This window comes from Zychaea mexicana (genome assembly GCF_025766255.1).
Source record: "Zychaea mexicana strain RSA 1403 chromosome Unknown BDB00scaffold_144, whole genome shotgun sequence".
In the NCBI taxonomy this organism is placed as follows: Eukaryota; Fungi; Mucoromycota; class Mucoromycetes; order Mucorales; family Lichtheimiaceae; genus Zychaea; species Zychaea mexicana.
Window position 1 is genome coordinate 57798 of NW_026516807.1, and position 21214 is coordinate 79011.

Sequence of the window (21214 nt, forward strand, 5' to 3'; positions counted from 1 at the left end):
AGAATGACGTGTTAGAGACCACAACAGAAGAAGCAGCACCAGAATTAACCAAAGAAAAGCCGAAAATGTTCAAAATGGGCGTCAATAATGATAGTAAGATTGACCTACACAGAGAGAGAGTAAAAGACCTGGGATATTTAATTAACCACTACTCCAGTTTTAGCCAAGGTTCAATCGTTTTTGCCACAAATGCAGTCTGCCAATGAACAGTTGACAAAGCAAGATACATCGAAACTGGATATTGAGAATGTGGAAGATGATCAAGAGCAATATATTGAAATGGTAAAAAAAAAAGGGATTGAAAGGATGGAATGGCGTGTGTCGCGACTGACAAAAAGCAATTTAGAATCTCGGTCTCGGTGTGTTTGAACAGAAAAAGAACAAGGGTGGTGGATCATCGTCCGACAGTGAACAAGAAGACAACGACGACGCTATGAACGGTAGTGACGATGACGACGACGATGAGGATGATATTGTGATTCCATCAAATACAGCTCAACCCAAAGAAAAGCCCAACATACAAATGCTGTCCGAATCACCCAAAGAGAAGTGATATTGATTCGAGTGAAAGAGAGAATAATACGCTTTTGTATATTATACCACATCCCCCCCATAATCTTATTCTAATGCTCTTCTCGTGCAGGTGGAGGTCCACAGGGTTGCAACATTTTCTACAATATAAAAAAACCCATTAGTTTTTCTCTGTGATAGTCTGATCTGTGTGTGTGCTTTTTTTTTTTTTGATTACCTCCATCAAATTGAACTTGACTCGAGCTGTACATTCGTTTTCGGCCGTTGCAAAATATGACAAAAGTGGAGTGTGGCCAATGAAGGACGCATAACTGTCTCTGTGTTGATTCGTCAACCATTCACTATTGCATTGAAGAAAGAAGAGTCTTTTTTTAATAATTGCTGTCTGTCATTTTGTCAATCGTCGTGCTATGAGGACTACGTACTACTTGATCGTATCGGCATGGCCAGTTCCAACGTATTTCGATTGCACTATAAACAGAGTTCACTTTGAATACATGCATTTCATACAAAAAGTTTCCTTTCATTTTACGTACAATGTTCAATTTGACTGTTAATGTTGAATCGATCCTAGAAAAAAGATGAATAATTCAAGTTGCCGTTATATAATATACACCCTTCACGAACTGATTTGCTTGTCAGATTGCCTTACCATTGTAGCAATAGAATCGGCAGAACCCACAGTTCACTGCGGGCGAGAGGGCTCCGACAGCATTTTGGGAAACAACAGGTCAACAAGTCACACATGGGGGCGGATTGTTTCCCACGATCTGTTTTTTCACTCTTTCTTTTTCGCTCTTTTCATCTAAAGTAGCATGCTTTCATTCGCAGCCCTTCGTCCTCTCGTCCACACCACCACCACCACACAAATGGCCCTGCTCTCCACACTGAGCCAATCCGAACGACAGTCGGTATTGAAGCCCCTGTTGTCCTCCGGCTGGGCTATGACGCAAGGCAGGGACGCTATCCAGAAAAACTACCAGTTTGCTGACTTTAACGAAGCGTTTGGATTCATGACACGCGTTGCCCTCAAGGCAGACAAGATGGACCATCATCCTGAGTGGTTTAATGCAAGTTGTATATCTGTTTAAAATTCTGCTTGATACTAACAACTGCCTTGTGCTTTTCTAGGTGTACAACCGTGTTGAAATTACCTTATCGACGCATGATTGCCAGGGCCTGTCGAATCGTGATATCGAACTTGCCAAATTTTGCGACACACTCCATCAAGAATGAATAAAAAAAGAGAAATATTGACGGAAGAAGTAATTTTTCTATGTTCATTCATATTGCTATTATCTACAGTGACGAAAGGAAAGGGAAAAATAAAAGAGAATTACATATACAAAAACAAAGGGAGGAGGGGGGAGACTACCAATACGGTCTCCCAACATGATGATGATGATGATGATGATGATGATTATTTTCAGGTTGTTGTGTAGCGTTGGATTGAGGCTGGAGTGGATGAGAAGGATGCTGTTGAGAAGAGTGTTGTTGCTGTGGCGTTGATTGCTGTTGCTCTTGCTGTTGAGGACGCTGAGGGTTTTGGTTGTTAAAGTAACTGTTCCATTCATCAATGTCAAACGATGTGGGCATGCCCCAGAACGCAGTTGCCAGTGGATCAAACGGTCGAGCACCGCCTTGTGAGACTGGCATGTTTGCGGTGGTAGCCGAACTGGGCGACGGTGCTGATGCTAGTGGCGGCGTTTGTGCAACGTTCTGAGGTGGACTATGGACACTGTAGCCATTGCATCGTGGAGGTGACTTTTCGTTGAACACGGCATAGTAGTTGGAATACTTGTCCTCGGTTGCGTCCTGAGACAATGGGAACAACGATTGTTGCTGCTGTTGTTGATGGGTAGCCGTAGTCGTTGTTTCTTCTTGCATCATGACAGGTGAATTTGGCACAGCAATACTAGCGGGTGCCGCGTTCGTCTGGCGTTGTATCGATGTACGTCTGCGATAGCTGTCATCCACACCAGACAGATTGATCTCGCGAAGACCAGCAAGTTCACCAAGGATGTTGCAGTGACGCGCAGAGGTGATCCATGTCTTTTCAACTTCATCCATGGCGCGCATGGTCTTGTTAATGCTGATTTTGGCTTCAAAGGAAAACATGCTGTCCGTCGAAGCTGCGTTGTAGATGAAAATGATGCCGGCAGTGAACATAAAGTACAGTGAGTAGTTGTTGACGTTGGTCAGACGGCCGTCTGCAAAGATCGACTCTGCAATGTCGAGAATCTTGTTTGCGGCGAATGTGCAGATGGATGCCGACGGGAAAACGGAAGGTGCAATGCTCTGGGTAGGGCCGGGGATAAAGGGTCGATGCAGTAGGATCAAGGTGGTATAAAAGAGCATGTGCACTTGACACAGTTCCAACGCCGGCGCTGGAGCTCTTTCTGCCAGTCTGGTATTCGGGGGTCGGTAGCGTAACGAGGGCGGCAGTTTGGCCATCCATTGGTTCAGGGCTCGGTCGAGTGTCGAAATGACGCTGTCAGGCGTTGCCATCACGGATAGCTGCTTGCGGCCCTTGACCATGTATAGATCGCGCAGTACGTCGCCGAGAATTTCGCATAGTTTCACAAGCGCGATAAAGTTGTCCATAATACGCGGCGTCCGATTCAAGTCGTCTTCGTCCTGCTCGGTCGGATAAGGCGTGTCGTAATCGCGTTCGTCAATCATGGGCGCTCTTCCGTGCATTGCACACGTCAATCGATCAATCACAAAACTAGAGAGACAATGATGTTTAGAACACACGCCTTTATCCAGTTAACTCATCTTAGCCTTACCAGCAAAAGAATGCTCGCTTTCTGTCTTCCTTTTGAGCAGCGGACAAATTCCACGTGTCACAGTTTCTGTGCAAACCCAGATTTTGTGCCATACGAAAAGCCTTTTAAAGAAAAGCACAATAACTGAATAAGCTTTTTGTTTTCTCGCTTTGATCTAAGCAATAATTATCAACGTTACCATGCCACTGTAGATCCAGCCCCGAGTGGGTTTCAAAGCGCCGTTCTGATGGCTGCTCATCAGTAGCAACGATTGTACGGTTGAGACGCGAAAGTTGTTCCACTCGAAATCCAACAACAGACGCGCGCGTTCGAAAAAGACGTCGCCAGCAGTGTCTGGATGATCAGGATCAGCGCGCACACGGGGATCGGGCGAGACACGCGAAGCCACGGCATAAATAGCGTTTAACAGCAAAGGCGATGGCGGCTTATCCTTGCTATTGAGCGACTCGATAAACGACTTTTTGTGCAAAAGCGGGATGAACGGATAAAAGTACTCAAAGTAGAGCTCGAGCAGGTGCTTTGACAAGTCGTCAGGCGGCATCTCAAACGGGTCTACCCGTTGTTGAATGGAATGGATAGCATCATCGGAGCCGAATTGAAACGAGCCGTTTTGAAAGTTTTTGCTGCCTTGCAGCATGTAAAAGCCCGACGACCTGCCATAGTAGCGAAGTTGCCCACTTTCGTCAATCGACAGGTTGCACATGTTGTCGTTGACAGAGTCGATCGTCGTCATTGAGTTGCCCATGTCCGTCGGGTTTCTTTGCAGTTCTTCTGCGTCTCGGTATTCGGCTATCGATGTGTTTTGTCCGCCTTCTTCAAAGCCGGCAATCACGCTGCGCTGCATTGGACGCGGACGCACGAGTTCGCCGTATGCTGTTTCTAATGGTGCATTGAGCTCGTTCATCACCGCTTGGAATCGAGGGTCGCCTTCTTGGACAATGCTGCCGAGAAGCGCTTCAAGTCGATGTAGCCGCCCTTCGATTGCTTCAATGTATCCTTTGGGAGGTCCTCTCTATACAATTGGTAGGTATCATGTAATGGTTGATTGTTAGTGACCCAATGTTGGAGCATATCTACGATGTCTGCTAAAGAGAAAACTGTAAACCTAGACAATACCTTTCGGGTCGATTCCTTGTATGTGCATTGAATGTCAAGTGCAACGCAATTACTACATAATGGCGAAGCACCGTCGCATTTCACCTTTTTTCGTCGACATTGCTCGCTTAATTTCAGCGTTAGCACACGATCACAAAAAAAAGTTTTGTAGAAAGAAAGGACCAACTTACCAAGCTTTGCTCACACGTTGTCTTTTTGTTATATCTTCAGGCATACAAAAGATAGTCTCAAAGAAGAAAGAGTGGGGTGGGGTGTGTGTTTTAGTAGTGAATGAGTGAGTGTGAGTGGAGGTGGAAGAGTAGGGTTGTGTAAAATACGGGAATCTGTGGAAAAGAGGAAAAAGAGAAAAGTGTTAAAATGATAAAGAGGATTAAAGAGAAAAAAAAGAGCGACAGAGAAATCTAACCAATAAGTGGACAGGGCAGGTGCCTTACCCAAAAAGGTCCTGTGTGGGGTAGACCTGCTACTTAGCCTGTTATCCAGCCTACGGGACTCTCTTTCTTTTTGGTTTCAAAAGAAGGTCCAGTCTTCCTCTTGTTCTCTTGAAAAGGTTTTTTTGGGATCAAGCATCTACTGCGATCCTATAAGATTACAGATGCCGATAAGCTGACGCTGTCTGCTCGTCCAGTGGGGTTACAATCTCGCCTAACCTACTCGCTTGCTTGCTAAGTTACTTCTTCCTTCCCGCCTTATTAGCTTATAAAGCACGATGAATGGAAACGTTCAACCTTCTTTAGTAACTGTTTTCCCCGGACAGAGCCCCGCCATTTTTTTTGGTTGTTGTTTGTTGTACACCATCCTTAGGTCCCTTGTCCCTGTCAAACCTATTAGCTATCAGTCGATTCCATCTCTTCCCCCCGCTGTCTCTTTCTCTCTTCTTTCAGCACGAACAGAAACCCAGCCTTTCCCATCAGAACCCTTCTAGGCAAACCGGTTATTTGAGCGGACTTAATGATGCTGATTACGTACACGATAGTTGAAATGCCTTTCCAAACACAAAAAAAAAAAGGTGCGGTGCCGGCCCATTGCATGTTTTCTTGTGCAACTTTGAATTTTTTGTTTTATTTACGATCAGGGCCTCCGTTTCCGTCCGGGGAATTTTGTTTAGAATAAAAAGAATCAGATGCCTTGAGCATAACTGCCGTTTTCGCTGCTTCACTTGGTATCGACGTTGTGTACTATCCTGTATTACTCTGTTCCAAGTCCACCATACACACACACTCACACTCACACACGAAGATGGACGTAACCAATCCGCGTTCAAGCTGTGATAAATCACGATGCATTATGCAGGGGTGGGTGTTACAGCGTTGCCTAGACAACCCGAGACGAATGACCTAGTCTTTTCTCTTTCTCCTACATGCATTTAAAACATCCGTACCATTCTCTTGGTGTGGGGTAAAAATGAGTGCAAAATTTATTAAGGTGGCAATTAAAACTATAGACTTTTTAAAGTGGCGAATGCATGCCAAGCTAAGAAAGGATAGGTTTGTGTTATACGATCAGTAAAGGGAATGAGGGACTATCTTTTTCAAAACGTAACGAGAAAATAGAAAAATTTACCTTTGTACTGAACTCCAGCTTGGATCGTTTCTGGAACCTGGTAAACTCCTTGTCGTCATGCATCTTGACGAGCTCCTGTACAGGCACTGCAATGACAGGCCAAATGAGCCCAAGAAAATAGACATACCAAGGAATGGATGCCAGTTGGAAAGGGCCATGCACAAGCGAGACGGCACAAAAGACAAACTGTAGTGCGATCACTATGAAGAATGCACCTACCCATACCTTGTTTTTGAAAGGTATCGAGTGGTAGAGCGAGAATGTGCGGTGCAAGAAGGATGGAGACATCCACGCTAAGCACCAGACGAAGGAAATAAGCATCAAGTTCTGGGCATACAGGACTGCCCACTGTTCTTCGCGCGTCCAATGCAACCATCCTCCTCGATCACTGCTGCCTAGACCTCCGAACGCTTGTGATGCAGGGATGCCCAGAGAATAAATAAGTGTCCTGTGTATTCAAAATATGCGTGTAGCGCGCCCGAATGGTGAGTTTTAGCATGGAAAAGGTCGGCTTATAGAGAGCATAGAATGACAACGTCGGTAACTCACATGGTGTAAATAATTATACATATTATTATGAGCGGTAAAAAACGTAGCAAGAAATAGACCATGAAACGTACAAGGCCAGTCAAATGCTCGATGTTTTTACCTAGAGACATTGGGCAAGAACACGATTTGTTTTAGTCAAATTACACTTAAAAAAACTGTATGCAATTTCTTCTCAGACTCACCAGGCATCAGGAGCATAATGTTGTCATCGTGCGGGGTAAATAGCATCGATAAGGAAAGAATTGGCAAGATGATCCACATGATCCACAAAATTTGGTAGCCGGTTATTGGCGACGGTAGTAACATGCAAGAGCACAAAATTTGCATCAACGTCAGCGACATGCAGGTGCCTACATAGAATGCGAATCCCTAATAAAGCGGTGCGCAACGTATACCAGGAGAGCAATGTTAGCTTACGCGCGTATGCTCCACAAAAAAAGAAAGGGTAAGTTTTATCCCGGCAGCACAGTAAAATACGTACCATTCTAATACAGCTCATCAATCTTCGTGCATCACGAATCATTTGTGTTACGGCGTACAAGCTTGTTTCATATTGCATGAAAAGTCCACACGGGAGACTGACCAGGGAAGCACCTACGGCCAAGGGCGGCTGTCGTCCACTCAGTGATAAACGTCCTTTGGTTTGAGCGCGGGTGTGCATGGGTTCCATGGCAATACTCATGTCCGCCTTGGAGGTTTAGAAACAAAGACATGATTAATTGCCATAAAAAGGTAAACTGTTTTCATTTTGACAAGCTGTGATAGATTCCATCCCCGTGATTGCTAATCCAAACACGCTACTTACCAATGCAAACGATTCCGTGTTTTTTGCGTTCAATGCGTTGCCAATACAGCATACCACTTCGCCATACTCTTGGAAAATACGGATCATCTCCTTGATTGCTCGGGGCGTACACTCTGCAAACAGCGAGACATGAAGCGGAATATCATCCACATCTTCAAGATGATGTCGGATCTGGTCGATACCTCGCGGAAGCTGGGCTTTAATGTCGTGCGACTGAAGGTATCCATTGCCGCAGTTTTCATCGTCAGGACTTGAGAGCAGTATGCAGCTGTTCCAGTCGGTTTCAAGTCCCAATCTCTCGGCAAATGCTAATTTGGAACCGAATGAACACAACGTCAATTTTTCATTCTCTTGGCTAGCTACTATTACTACTACATAGGAAAAAAAAGGAGGGGAGTAAACAATACCTTTCGATTCGCGTTCTGCCGTAGGAGAAAAGTTGACGAAACGAATCCCTGCTAGACCCAAATCCTCGATAAAGTCCACAACATTCTGCACAGTTGTTCAAGCTTGAATTAATCACTCTATGAATTTTACATTACGCACAACACATAATACATACTTGTTTCGGTTGATGGCACATGGCTGTCATTCCCAAGAAAATCTGGCCTTTGACAACTTCCTTGTAAAACATTTCCTCTTCCTGCTCGTCCACAGGCTCATCTTCTTCAAACGAGTAATCGCTTGTACTTTCACTGCCTGAAGATTCCGCTGTAGTTTTGGAGGAACGGCGTCGGTGTTTTTTTGGCAATGATGATGGCTCTGCCTCCGCACCACTTTCAATCGATAACGGTATGCCAGTAAACGATAGTGATGGCGATCCAGTCTGTGGTGCCGTTTCGTTTACACTATTTTGACTACTACTACTGCTGCTGCTGCTGCTTGCTGTACTCGAACTATCTGAGCTAGGTGGTTTAAAAGGTAAGACCACGAACGCACAGCCGGGCTCTTCGGCATCTTCAACAATAGGGTTCAGAAATGGGATACGGTGTCCGTGCGTCGTGTTGATTGGGCGATAGGCATAAGCAATACATTGCATGTCGTGTACCATGGCATTTTGGAAAAAGTCGCTAACTTTTTTCTCCATCTTATTTAAAGAAAACATAGTTTAGCAAAAGAAGGGTTAAGGGAATGGAAACTATATCTCACAACTTACCGTATGGCACATGGTCTGTAAGCCATTGCCGTCCCAGTAATCAGAACACTTGTCTAGCACAAGTGAAGGATGTCCATCTGTCAAAAGCTGGTAGCTTCCTACATAAAGTAAGTCAGTCCGGGGCGTCTTCTAACCTCAAAGGAGTCTAAGGAACCCCAAATACCTGAAGTCTTTTCTTCGAAAACAGTAGATAATGCATTGGGCACTTCGAACTGATAATATTGACTGTACTCGTAGCGTGCTGCACTGAGCATTTCATGATATGGAGCAAATGTATAGATTTCAGCTCTCAGTGCGAACGAATCAAGTGCTTCTTCTTTAAAACCAATGCACTTGCCCAGTCGACATAAACAGGCTACAACAGGTTAAAAGTGTGTTTGTTTGTCTTAGTTGGGCGTGAATGGGAAGAAAAAAGCCAAGAAAAAGTCCAGTGGTCTTTTTACACACTTACTCTGTCGTGCTGGTGAAGTTCGACCATAGACGTGCAGTTTCGAGCGACGACGATGATACTCTGATCGTTTCCTTCCCTGGAGCACACCACAGTTGGTATTCAACATAAAATTCAACCCTACTGGTTTTAAAGAGCTGAGACAAAAAAAAAGTTAGATCATAGAACAATATAAGTTTTGCTAAGATTGGCCCCATTTTCCCTATTTAACCGCTTACGCAAGATATTGCTCCCAGTCTTGGTCCTCAAACTTGAGTCCATATTCCTCATCCGAATCCTCCGTTACGTCCAGATAGCGTATATCTTCTTTGTCAGGAAACATCAGTTGCTCTACGGTAGGAAAAGGCTAATTTATTGGTTTTTAATTTAGTAGCAAGTATATATAGCCCAATACTCATGTAATATAACTTACGTTTGCAATGGTTCCTTCTCTATCCAAACAACAGATGACTGTAGTGCTTCCGAGCGACTCCAACAAATTGATTGATCTTGTTAGCGACAGTCGATCTCGTTTGATCAAAAGCGAGCAAAATCGATCCCATACAACATCTAAAAGACATCATAGAGCTCTAAATATTTCATCCACACACTTATACAAAAGGAGAAAGCACAGGAAAGAAACAACCCAACTTACTGGGACTCAATTCGACATCTTTTGTTGGAGGTGGTGCCTCTGTATCAAACTCGTCGTCTTCATCATCATCCTCATACTCGGTCTTGGATATCTGAAGCGCCTCAAACAAGATCAGCAGCTGAGCATTCCCAAAACTTCTAGCAACCAGCCACAAGCTTGGAAGACAAAACGGCAACAGCGGTAAGATCGAGTAGAATGGAATAACGGTCATCAATTCGAGCAACTGATCTGTAGCAAAGCCATTGACGAGTTTGTCCCTGAGTCCAAATCGAAGCAGGTTGATAACAAATTCAATGCCAATCACAATCCAAACGATATAGTGATAAAATACACGTTCAAGCTTGCGAGCTTCTTCTGTCAGAACTGTGTCCGGACGCTTTTGAACAAGTGCCGTGCGCATGTTCTTTTCGAGCGGCGTCTCCAACAGCAGAAATTGATGTCGTCCGCGTGCTCGCAAATATTCGTCCATAAGACCCATGGGTGGTGGTATACCGAAAAACGACGATTTGAAGATCTGGTCTTTAGCCAAGTAGTATTCTCTTGTTTGTAATGGGTATCCTTCTTCTTTGGACGATATTTCGGCGTGTTGTTGTTGCTGTTGGCTGTCCGAATCGTTCACGGAACCGCCAGGTTTGTGAATGTACTTCATGCGACCCGGTGCGACGTCTCCATAGAGCATTTCAACGACATCGCCCTCGACCAGCAGATTTACGGGGAATATACGCACGACACCGTCACGGACTACCCTCGCTACCGACATATTAGGAATAAAAGGTATCCGCGTATCCTGATTATAGAGTACAACTGAATGCTTAACATGATCCGCAATCAAACAGGGTGATATCTCGCTCATAAAATATTGTTGGGGTTTACCTGCACCATATTCATGCCACTGCGATCCAATGCTTCGATAATAGTCGTTGCTCGATTTATCATCTCGTACAAGGTCATCTTTTGTTCGCGCTGGTACAGGAATCCGTTCCAGCCTACCATGGCCAATACAAGCAGGGATTCTACAAGTGCACCTGTCAGCCGGAACTGATATGGATCGCTCACGAAGTATCCGGCAATATAGAAAACCAAGAGTGCGAAACCCGTTAGTAGCCCAAGTAGGGTCCACGGGCGAAGCAGCCAGTCCATCACAGCTTTGATTCGGTACAAAAAAAGGAAACCGCAATATAGAAAGTCAATGAGCAAATCAATCAAGATAATTGATCATATTTTAACGATACCCACATATTTTCTTGGCAATTTGGGTTCGCTTTTCTTCCAATATCTGGTTTGCAACAAACAGCAGTTTCCTAGTACCCTCATCCCAATTAATCTTCTTTTTGCAATGGTCGGAGAAAATAGATAAAGAAACGCATCACGTACTGTAATGCCTCTTCGCTCGTCAAACCGGATCGTCGAACATTTTGTTGGCTTTCTCGACGACTCCATGAATGTGAGTGTAGATCTTCTTGGCGAAGCCGATTAATCCGTTTCTTTGGTTTCCGTTGATGATGATGTCGTTGTGCACGGCCTTCGTCTCCACCGTCATAGGGGCTATTTTCCTGCAACCCTTCTTCTTCATCTTCTTCATGCCGTCGTATCCGTTCGTGATCACCCCAGCTAGGCACCTCTTCCATCAACTCATCATCTTCCTCCGTATACACAGTCATGCCTTGGGGCGGCTTGCCTTCGTGCGTGGAGTTGTCAAGTTTGCGCTGATGGTGGTGATGATGATGATGCTGACGGTGGTGGTGGTGGTGGATACCATCATCCTCTCGATCCGTCGGCGATACAGGTTGTGTTGCTCCTTCCGCGTCTTCTCCTTGTGAACATGGATGTGTGACATTTTCTTCCGCTCCACCCGCTTCTGGACGTGGTGTATAACTGTAGGCATAGTCACTTTCAGATTCCTCATTGTCTGATCGTACTAATCGGCGTGCGATTCGTTTATCCAATCGTCGTGGTAAAGAATTGCCGTGATCGATAACCACTTGTGCTGAGACGCTCGAACCTGAGGAAGAGCTGCTACTACTACTACTACAACTGGTGCTTCTCGTTACTGACCGCCGAGAGTTACTGCCAGATCGTCCACGCCGTCGTCGTTGTTGCTGTTGCAATTGTTCAGCATCATTGGCAGTAGCGTCGTCACAATCGACGTCATTATTGTCTTTAACAATATTGTTATTGTTATTATCGCCGTCGTTTATATCTAATAAAAAATAAGTAGTGTTCTCTTCTGGAATTGCTCTTCTGCTGCTCGATTCGCCACCATCGTCCGCTTGTCGGTTTAGTGGCGTTTGCGACGACGTAGAGTTCATCGATTGTGCAGAGGTTGACGACGGTGAAGGGTGTAATGTTGAAGCAGATCTGGTTGCACCATCAGTCGTCATTTGAAGTGCTCTGCCTTCCCTTTTGGTGGCAATACTGGATTTTTGGTATCCAATCCCGGACACGGGATTTTTTTTTTATTTTGGTCAACGGAATTTCTTTTTCGAGATTTTTTTTCAAGGTGCCAACGGCCACGTACTTTGCTTATTGGCATTGTCATTACGCCAACGGCACCGTCACTTGGCTAATGCCATTATCGATGGGTAAACGGCCCTTCATTTTGCTAGCAGGCGTTGTTGCATGGTTAGCAGCATTTTTAGTTGGTCTTCATATGTACTTTATGGTTTTGCACGAATCGAATTGCATCGGATATGAGGGCTATCCGATCTGCATAATTTGATTTGGGTGTACAGGTCCGATACAGATAAACCTTTTATTTCATAAAAAAAAACAATTAAGCCAGTACGTATATCGCTATAAAGGCAAAAGCTAGTATATTTAACCTTTATTTTACTTGAAGAGAGGTTAGTAGTTTCCAATACAGATAGAACTTTGCAGAGTCATCAGTGCGGGGAAACCCATAAAGTAACGGTATAGCTTCTTGTGGATTGCATGATTGGTTGTCTAAACCGTTAGTCTGCCCTCGTTTTAATTCGTTCTCAAAATATGATATCCGAATATTTGTGATCATCCATCTGTAAGTGCTAAAAGTTAACGGGGGAACTACTTTATGCGACTTTAAACTGTCGTGTCAACTCGGCGATAAGATCAGCCACGATTCATCTTGTTGGTTGGATGTTATGATAAACTTCTTTAAACTTTGTTGTTTTATTCAAAATGTCTAAAAAGGCGCATAGTTCGGGAGAACATATCTACTACCGCTTGGGACGGACAATAGGGGAAGAATCTACAATTTTATACAAAAAAATGCCATTAATCACTATAGCTGCTCTGATAAAGCATTTTTGGACAGAGGTGGATCTGATTTAAGGGTAGAGATGCATCACGGGAATAACCTGCATTGCATAACCATGCGTTAGGTACAGTAATGATGCGGTTTGAAACAAGGGCATTCTTCTTTATTTCTAAGCTCACACGCTGACCCACATCAGTAGAACGTCGTCAATCCAGTACAAAAGCATATTAAATGGGAATCAATAACAAACACCGAGAGCTACGCGTAAGCGAAAGGATAAGCAGATGTGATGGATAATGCCTAGCATTCGAAAATTGCTTACAGCGTTCCCATTATAAAGATGCTTTTGCATTTGCTGTTGCGAGTTTGGCGAACATAATGGCTTACAACAATTTCATCAACATGCAATCTATCTATTTTAACAATAAGCTCGCTTTGCCTACTTGTGTAACACAGTCCTTATCTTTTGTTGACGACTCCAGTTGCAATGTATTTATTGCTAACCCATATGGAGAATTTGAGGTGTGAAGATATTATGGCGAAGATAGAGGAGAAGAGAGGACGAGTCAGTGGAGTGTGCTGATAAGAGAGGGATGACGGTTAATTGCGCACACAGGCCTCACAACAGGCGAAGGTACTAGCCCAGCAGGGTTGGTTACGGAGGGAGATGTTTTGATAAACATGAGCAAAACAAACAACATCATTAAGTTGGAGAAGCAGCTTGCATGGACCGAACCCGACGGCCTGGAGCATACAATGGACCCCCGCTTTTTTCAAGGCTGGCATTCCTGCACAATCTTGGAAAATACGACGGGTTTGATTTTCGTCAACGGTAGTAGCAGCAAATTCAACGGAGGCTTTCTCACGTAATCGACCGTTTGATTTGGTGCTGGCATATGTTTCTTTACATGTTTATCAGTATAATCAATAGTATAATATCTTTTACCATAGTATAACATGCCGTATATAATCATTGTATGTTTTTGTTTGTAAGAAACTCACAGTTCAGATTATACTTGCCAAATGTTGGATCAAAGGAATCTGGACACAAAGTACAGTATGTCTGTAACATTTATGAGAGACGTCCAGTTATCCTTTGCTCCGACCAAGGCTTCATCAAGGATAGACTTCCACAAGAGCAGTTAACTCACATAGCACTCTGACATTTCTCATGACAGATATCCAATAAATGTGCATGAGTATATTTTGAATAAATAATCAGTATTTACCCGAATATGAAAGTCAACGATGAAGCTTGTTTTGAAACATTACCTGGAAAAGCCCGCGTCTTAAAAATCGTGGGGTAAAAAACAACGTGGGCCCAAGATCGCCTATAAAGATGGATTACCTCTGCAAGCTCATACACACATCAGTGTTGTCTGTGAAGCTTACATGGGACCATGATCGGATGCTTGAATATTTCTTACATAACCTTCTGATAGAGAAAAATGCAAGCCGAGGAACTTGAGGTCTGCCGGGAAAGCAGCTCCGCAAAATGAAATCTCTGAACCATGCAGGACCAAAAGCATCCCACACCACCACACTTTCTCCTCTCACTAAACTTTTCCAGTGTCTTGGAGACAATATGGGTGTCATATAAATGAAATGGCAATTATGTTAGATTTAAATTAGCACAAACAGTCCCTGGGTTGGGAAATATGTTTCGGGCCGATGCATGTATACGTGCAAGCCATGACGTATATCGATACATTTGCACACAAGCTATTACAATATGTTGTATGCTATTGTCTAGCCTCTCTACGTCTGCTTGTTCGATCATACGTTGAGGGTTATGGCAATTGGTCAAAGTAAAAGCCTGGTTCAAGGGTTTGCATAATTTCTACATCCTTCACCAGCCATGGCAATGAAAGAAGAAGGGTGAGGGTTTTAACCCATGGACATTTTGCCCAGAAAAAGTAGATCTCTTTCCCCTTGAAATATATTCATACTTCTTCCCTAATTTTAAGATAAACATAATGAAGAACATTTTGACTGTTGCAGCAGCCATACCATTGCTATTGAGCTATGCTGTTATCGTTGCAAAGGGCGACGGGGCTAGCGACGGTAAGTACGAAGCAAGCGCGGTGGCGACAAGGTGAATCATAAACAAGGTTTGCGAAAGTAATATGCCACTCTACTTTGCTTTAGGCCGAGTTGATACGCTGAATGACATGTATTACCATCATCATCCAAGCAAGGCAATGGCTATGGCAGCAAACAACAACAATGCCGGTAGCCATCAAAGCAGTGAAGGTTAGTTGAAACAAAGATAAAGGCTGATAGATCATTTTTGCTGAAAGTCTTGATACACATTTATCCTTTGTAAAAAGGTCGAGTGGACACGTTGAATGATATGTACTATCATCATCACCCCAGCAAGGCTATGGCAATGGCAGCAAACAACAACGATGGTGGTAGTAGCGATGGTAAGATCTGGAGAGAAAATGTCGGTTCATTTGAGCTTACACTTCTTTAGGTCGAGTTGATACATTAAATGACATGTATTTCCATCATCATCCCAGCAAAGCGATGGCCATGGCCATGGCAGCAGATAAGAATAGCAACGGAGGTAGTCAGCAAAATAGCGAAGGTAAGATCAACAATCATCAAGTTACTTGCTCCCACTCATTTTACTTTTTTAATTAGGCCGAGTGGATACGCTAAACGACATGTATTACCATCACCACCCAAGCAAAGCAATGGCTATGGCTGCTGGTAAGAGCAACAGCGGAGGTAGTGGTTACAGTCCACGACTCGCTCCCAAGGAAAACGGTGAGTTTTTAATGGAATATGTATGTAATCGAAATGGTAATAATGCTTCTATGAAATGCACTACAGGAGACGGCAGCTCGTTCCCCAACGACATGTACTTTCATCACCATCCAAACAAGGCTTTTGCTTTCGTTTGATTAATAAGCACACCTATTTATCACATCCAAATAGCATTTTTTTTATCGTAGTGCTCGTTTACAATAATAATAAATCACACAAACTTCTCTCCAGATCCAAAAAAAAATTTGAGCGTGAAAACTCGAATTGTTGCAAGTACACAAAAATTGTCTTCGGTACTGATTTATTATTTCTCTCTTGAGTATGTTTTTACTTGAGAGGAACGAATCTCGAAGAGTGGGTGGCACCAATACCAGGGCGACCGTGACGAACGGGCTTGTAGGAGATGCTATATAGAAAAATAACGAAATTAAATAAGCGAATTGACACGACACAATGCAAAAAGATGCACATTCACAATATTCCCTGTATTCTCTCTCTCTTTCCCTCTCACTGTTAAATGTGCATATATAATACTTACGAGAATTCACCCAAGTAGTGGCCAACCATTTCGGCTCTGATTTCGACCTGGTTGAAAACCTTGCCGTTGTAGATGCCAACAACAGAGCCAATCATCTCAGGAACGATGATCATGTCACGGAGGTGGGTCTTGACAGTAGCGGGCTTCTCGTCAGCAGCGGCCTCCTTCTTGGCCTTGCGAAGCTTCTTAATAAGACCCATGGGCTTGCGCTTCAAACCGCGCTGGAAGCGTCTGCGGGCACGGGCATGGACCAACTCCATGAATTGCTCAGAGGACAAGTCCAAGAGCTGGTCAAGGTCGACACCACGGTAGGTGAACTTGCGGAAAGTTCTCTTTCTCTGAGTAGTCTGCTGCTGATCAGCCTATAATAACAATGGATTGGAAGAATGGTAATGTTGGAGAAACGATTAGAATGTGCCGGCAATTCGATATCGATATTTTTGTTGGTGAAACGGATCCGTCGTTTAATGGATAGCTTTGTGGGGATTTCCCATGCATCAATCCATCCGTAAATCCATCCATCCGTTCGTTTTCTCTATACGTCTTTGCTCTTATCCACTGCATCCATCATCATGTACGCCCCCTACTTACCATAATGATTGAAAGGAAGGATCCTTACTTCGCTGAGCGAGCGTAATACCATCACTGCCCGGATTGAAAGTCCGGACCATCAGCCGTGGCAAGCTTGTCCAATTAGCCAATCACATATCAGGCGACCCAGACGCCTTTGGCCCACCAGCTTTCCCTGTCCTTCCTTCCCCTCTGTGCATTCGCGTTTTGGATGGTGTGTGTGACATGATAGATCCATGCTGGAAGCTACTAATTCTTCTCGCTCTCACATGTAGAAACACCACTTAGTGTATATAACTTACAAATTCTATGTGAGTTGCTTTTCACCAAACATTATCGCACAGTACAGTCGTGCTTCGATTGATAATGATAATGGAGTAGTATCTCCAGAACGGACTTTTTGGAAAGTCATTGAATTGACAAGCTTCTTTGGCGGACATGCATCTAGCGTTGTTTAGTCCACGGCATGATATGTTTTCGGTCATCCAGAGATAAGGTAGTAAAATTGAATGAAGTTGATTTCTACCATGATATTTTTAAACACAGCACACAAGGTCCAATTCAATAATGTTAGACATAGTAGGTATTGAGATAGATAAAGTAGAAAGTAATTGCAAGGTAGAATGGCTCGCCGAGGGTAGATGGGGAGTATCAGGCCAACCAAGGAAGCCATGTTTTGTACAGATTGCTGCTTATTGTCCAGTCTTAGGGAAGAGAAAGTCGTAAAAGTTTCGGTGATTGGTTCCTATGGAGAATTTTTGCCTTGGCGACGATGGGCTTAACTGAGAACCAAAATCTTCGAAACCCATTTTGGCACACTCTGTTCGCCAAGTTTAACCCTCTTTTTTATTCTTATTCTTTTTTTCCAACTACACATCTCATGCCATCTTCTTCTTCTTCTTCTTCAAATCAGGGACTTTCGAGCTCGATCTCGACGCTTATCTACAAGTATGAATTACAAACGGCTCTGTACATGTTAGAGCCTTGGGAGAAGGCTTTATTCAGTAAGTTTGCCCCTTCATTTTCCGTTTTTTTTTCTTGGCCTTATATAACATAGAGGCAACTAACGCCAACACACCTTATTTCAATACCAGATGTTATCTTGCTCAGTATCATTTCATTATCGGCCATGACGGTATTCCAGTATACCCCTCTTCTGTACAGCAAGCTCACCGCCTAAGAAATATTTACATAATTTACGCATCATCATCCGCTACCATATAGTCATCGCACCACTGCTACTACTGCTACTACTGCTATTGCTACTACTACTACCACAACTACCACCATTATCATCACTTAACGCCACCCACCACTTTCCTCTTCTGCTCCAACCGAACTGAGTGCAGAAACCGTGATCTACTTATTCATTGGCTACAAAAAATACATATAAAACCGTGCTTTTCCATTTCGAAATCGCTGGGGCCGTAGAAACGCAGATCAAATAGAAGGCGACGGCGCGGCGAATTGTTTCGCTGAGGTCCGTTTGCGTCTCTTGTATTCTCTTTTGTTTCGTTTCGTCCATGTTTGCTTCACTTGGTGTGCCTCTGATATGGCTTGTGGTGCATGGTGGGTTTTATATGGGTTGAGCTGGACGGAACATGTTTGTGCTACACAAAATCTATGATATTTGGTATGCTACAGTTTCTCCACACTTGCAATGGTTTAGGGGATTTGGGCAACGACCATTTGATTTCTTAGGTGCACTAGGTAACAAAGCGATTCGGGGGTAGTGGTATGGGTGAACACAGGTCTTCTGACGGTGCGCATAGCCTTGTATGATCTGACCTTTGTCATCATCATAATAATTAAATGACTGAGGGCTTCTCCGATATTAATGAGCGAATACTCTTATTTCAGTTTACATTTGTTAAGCCAGACACTCCAAAAATCATCCACAACTCTTCCACAAACAAGGTTTTCGCTTCACGTACAATATGCACACATGCGCTGTATGTAGCTGATGGTGAAATAGCTAAAGAGGTTGAGAGTAGTCATGCATGGAAGGGGGGGGGAATGGCCCTTTCTTTGGGGCTTTTATGCACTCGCAATGCATCACGAATCCCTACATGTTTCAACCCGGACAACCTCATTCGTCGCTTGTTAGGAAAAGATAGTGAGCATAGAAATGATTACCGCAAGTAGCATTGACACTACAAAGTCTGATTTATACAAGGCAGTTGCTTCCTGGATGATTTATGATACAATTAATCAATAGCTTTTCCTCCCACTTGATCGAAATCGGATCTTGTCTTAACAATTCTCTGTGCAACCTTTTCCTAACTTCTCGGCAGTTCGCTCTTATCGTAGTAGATACTTCACTAACGGCAGCAGCATTCCAATAAAAGGTGGGAATGATAATGGCGGAATGTGTTGTGCAGCAGTGAGATTAAGTTCTACTAATCATTTTGCAAACGGTATACTTCTGTTAGTCTCATAAACATTTAGTTTTTAATATCCTTCAAGTAAAAGGTATTTTGAATTATATTATTCTTTATTTAAGAAGGTGAGGTCAAACCGATGAAAAATCTTGAGAATCGTTTGATAACAATCATGTACATACTTCTAACTCAAGTAGGTGGATGTGAGCTCTGTCACGAAATTAGAAGACGACAACAGAGCCGTGCCACGTGTAATTATAATAAACAGATAGCCGCAGTATAGTTTAATAAGCGAGAGCCAACGAAGGATGTTTATTGCTCAGAATTTAACATATCATCAAGCACCGTTTGTCGATTTTTGCCGAGTAAAATAAGATTAGATGCGCATTGAGTCTCTTATTAGAATATCTATCATGGTAAAGTAGGTAACGATAAGTTTACGGAGAGTTACAGTAACGATAAATCCATGGATGATTGGTCAATCAGTAGCAAAAATAAAGAAAAATGTCAGCAGCAGGCATAATGTGAAGGATACATCTTGTGGTGTCTATTGTTCCATAAATACAATCAAAATATTGATGGCGATGGCAAGGTTACTCTAATATCTCTATACTTGTGGTGGGACTTATATACCCACAAACATGTGTTTATTTAATTAAGAAAAACAGACCTGACTCGAGTGCGGTTCACTGTGGAAAAATGATCATTGATAAAGGCCGACAAAGACTAAGCAAAGACTCTAAAGGTTAAGTCAAGGGCTAGTCATTAGTTAAGGGTTCAATAAAGGAGAAAGAAAAGGTTGATCGTTTGATTTTTGTTTAAGAGCATGCAAACGCGATTAAAGTATAATCCCATGAACCGAAAGGGTAAGCAAAGGGTAGCATGACTTATAAGAATTTATTCTAAAAAATGTTCTTCAACGTTCCATCTTCGAAATAACTTTTCTCTTTTGATATTGAAACCATACCCGGCCAAATCCAGTAGTGGCGTTTGGACCTGCCAAACGTTCCCGTCAAAAGACCTGCGTAGTTGCAGATCTCGTCAGCATCGACAACGAACAGCTGTTCAGCGGCTATTGCTGATGGCGTCAAATAAACAGACCCGCTGTCACTATCAATCGTGGGATTAAAGAGCCCAACAGCTGCCAATATGCGGTCTTTGTTGCTTTGATCATGCACAAAATAGAAGTACACCTTCCCGAAGTAAAACTGGGAACAGCGAGCAAAAACCGAGCCACGACCTGCTGATGCATTTCTGAAAAGGGAAAAAGATGGGTTAACACAACAAGCACAAGTCATCATTCCTTTCTATAAGGTAAGTAAGTTTTTCTTACATGTCAATATCATCAAGCTTTAATCTCACATAGTACATAACACGCAATCGGTCATGGTGGGTAAGTACGCTACCAAAAGTTTTTTGGTCTCTCCAGAGCCGACTCATTGTGTACTTACAATCTTCGTTCAAAATGCTGTACCTTATCCCTTTGCGATTCATATAGACAACAAGCGTGTCCCTGACTTTGGTATAACTGAGTCCTGCAAGTGTTTTTGATTCTTCTGTATCAACGCTGCTATCAGTTGCCGCGTCGAGACAACGTGCCATTGCCAATTTTTTCATTATGTTCGCAGCTTGCTGACCAGAGACCGAGTACGTGGTTATTATTTTTGAGCACACACCAATCATTCTTTCCAACGACCGGGATGAACAGTAGTAACACAGATGCCAGCCTTCGTAGCATATCAGGAAGCGTGCGAGGTAATGCTGATTTGCAGTGAATACACGAACGGATTGTGCTATATACTCATTATCGTCACTGATGCTGCTACTGTTGATACTGCTGCTACTGCTATTGACGCTACTTTCGTCGTCGCTGTCGTCACAACGTTCGAGATTTATTTGTTCTGCGCTGATTTGACTGCGTAAATAGTCATGCCAGAACTCGATATCACTACACATATAAACCACCTTGATTAGTCTTATTGTCTTCTTTATTCATATGTCTTTCGTTTTGTCTTTGTACGGATAATTACCTTTCTATAATAGCGAAATCGTCACTTGTGTGAGAAAACTGCAGTGTTCCCTGACATGCTCTCACGAGGCACATCGTAGCGTCTTTGGCAACGATAT

General features: G+C 43.3%; 7 protein-coding genes across 7 annotated transcripts; 3 read left to right on the forward strand and 4 right to left on the reverse strand.

Moving 5' to 3' along the window:
- Positions 1-144: 144 nt before the first annotated feature.
- On the forward strand, positions 145-553 carry BDB00DRAFT_774685 (uncharacterized protein; the record flags this gene model as incomplete). The annotated part of the gene is made up of 2 exons (XM_053120175.1): positions 145-282; positions 347-553. Coding segments are annotated over 2 exons (345 nt in total), but the record flags the coding sequence as incomplete, so codon positions are not given.
- Positions 554-623: 70 nt separating this feature from the next.
- BDB00DRAFT_885230 (splicing factor 3B subunit 5/RDS3 complex subunit 10) lies at positions 624-1186 on the reverse strand (the record flags this gene model as incomplete). Its single annotated transcript, XM_053128398.1, has 5 exons — positions 624-671; positions 749-872; positions 957-1002; positions 1068-1101; positions 1184-1186. The coding sequence occupies 5 exons, from the start codon at positions 1184-1186 to the stop codon at positions 624-626; spliced, it is 255 nt and encodes an 84-aa protein (XP_052973574.1).
- A 214-nt stretch (positions 1187-1400) lies between these two features.
- Positions 1401-1767, forward strand: BDB00DRAFT_885231 (transcriptional coactivator/pterin dehydratase; the record flags this gene model as incomplete). The annotated part of the gene is made up of 2 exons (XM_053128399.1): positions 1401-1616; positions 1663-1767. The coding sequence occupies 2 exons, from the start codon at positions 1401-1403 to the stop codon at positions 1765-1767; spliced, it is 321 nt and encodes a 106-aa protein (XP_052973575.1).
- Positions 1768-1881: 114 nt separating this feature from the next.
- Positions 1882-4808, reverse strand: BDB00DRAFT_854735 (fungal-specific transcription factor domain-containing protein). The gene is made up of 5 exons (XM_053125695.1): positions 4607-4808; positions 4437-4542; positions 3499-4332; positions 3321-3421; positions 1882-3259 (listed from the first exon to the last, which is right to left on the reverse strand). Exons 1-5 carry the CDS (start codon positions 4648-4650, stop codon positions 1903-1905), a joined length of 2442 nt encoding a protein of 813 aa, XP_052973576.1. The 5' UTR covers positions 4651-4808; the 3' UTR covers positions 1882-1902.
- Positions 4809-5814: 1006 nt separating this feature from the next.
- Positions 5815-11997, reverse strand: BDB00DRAFT_854740 (uncharacterized protein). Its single transcript, XM_053125696.1, has 17 exons — positions 10966-11997; positions 10828-10892; positions 10465-10736; positions 9592-10378; positions 9370-9506; positions 9176-9303; positions 8961-9094; positions 8673-8864; positions 8510-8607; positions 7916-8440; positions 7761-7845; positions 7354-7661; positions 7030-7236; positions 6731-6917; positions 6549-6648; positions 6000-6447; positions 5815-5909 (listed from the first exon to the last, which is right to left on the reverse strand). Exons 1-17 carry the CDS (start codon positions 11970-11972, stop codon positions 5886-5888), a joined length of 4704 nt encoding a protein of 1567 aa, XP_052973577.1. The 5' UTR covers positions 11973-11997; the 3' UTR covers positions 5815-5885.
- A 3924-nt stretch (positions 11998-15921) lies between these two features.
- BDB00DRAFT_854745 (40S ribosomal protein S15) lies at positions 15922-16750 on the reverse strand. Its single transcript, XM_053125697.1, has 2 exons — positions 16137-16750; positions 15922-16004 (listed from the first exon to the last, which is right to left on the reverse strand). The coding sequence occupies exons 1-2, from the start codon at positions 16394-16396 to the stop codon at positions 15926-15928; spliced, it is 339 nt and encodes a 112-aa protein (XP_052973578.1). The 5' UTR covers positions 16397-16750; the 3' UTR covers positions 15922-15925.
- Positions 16751-17610: 860 nt separating this feature from the next.
- On the forward strand, positions 17611-17868 carry BDB00DRAFT_744213 (uncharacterized protein; the record flags this gene model as incomplete). The annotated part of the gene is made up of 2 exons (XM_053118508.1): positions 17611-17710; positions 17801-17868. Coding segments are annotated over 2 exons (168 nt in total), but the record flags the coding sequence as incomplete, so codon positions are not given.
- Between the last annotated feature and the right edge of the window lie 3346 nt (positions 17869-21214).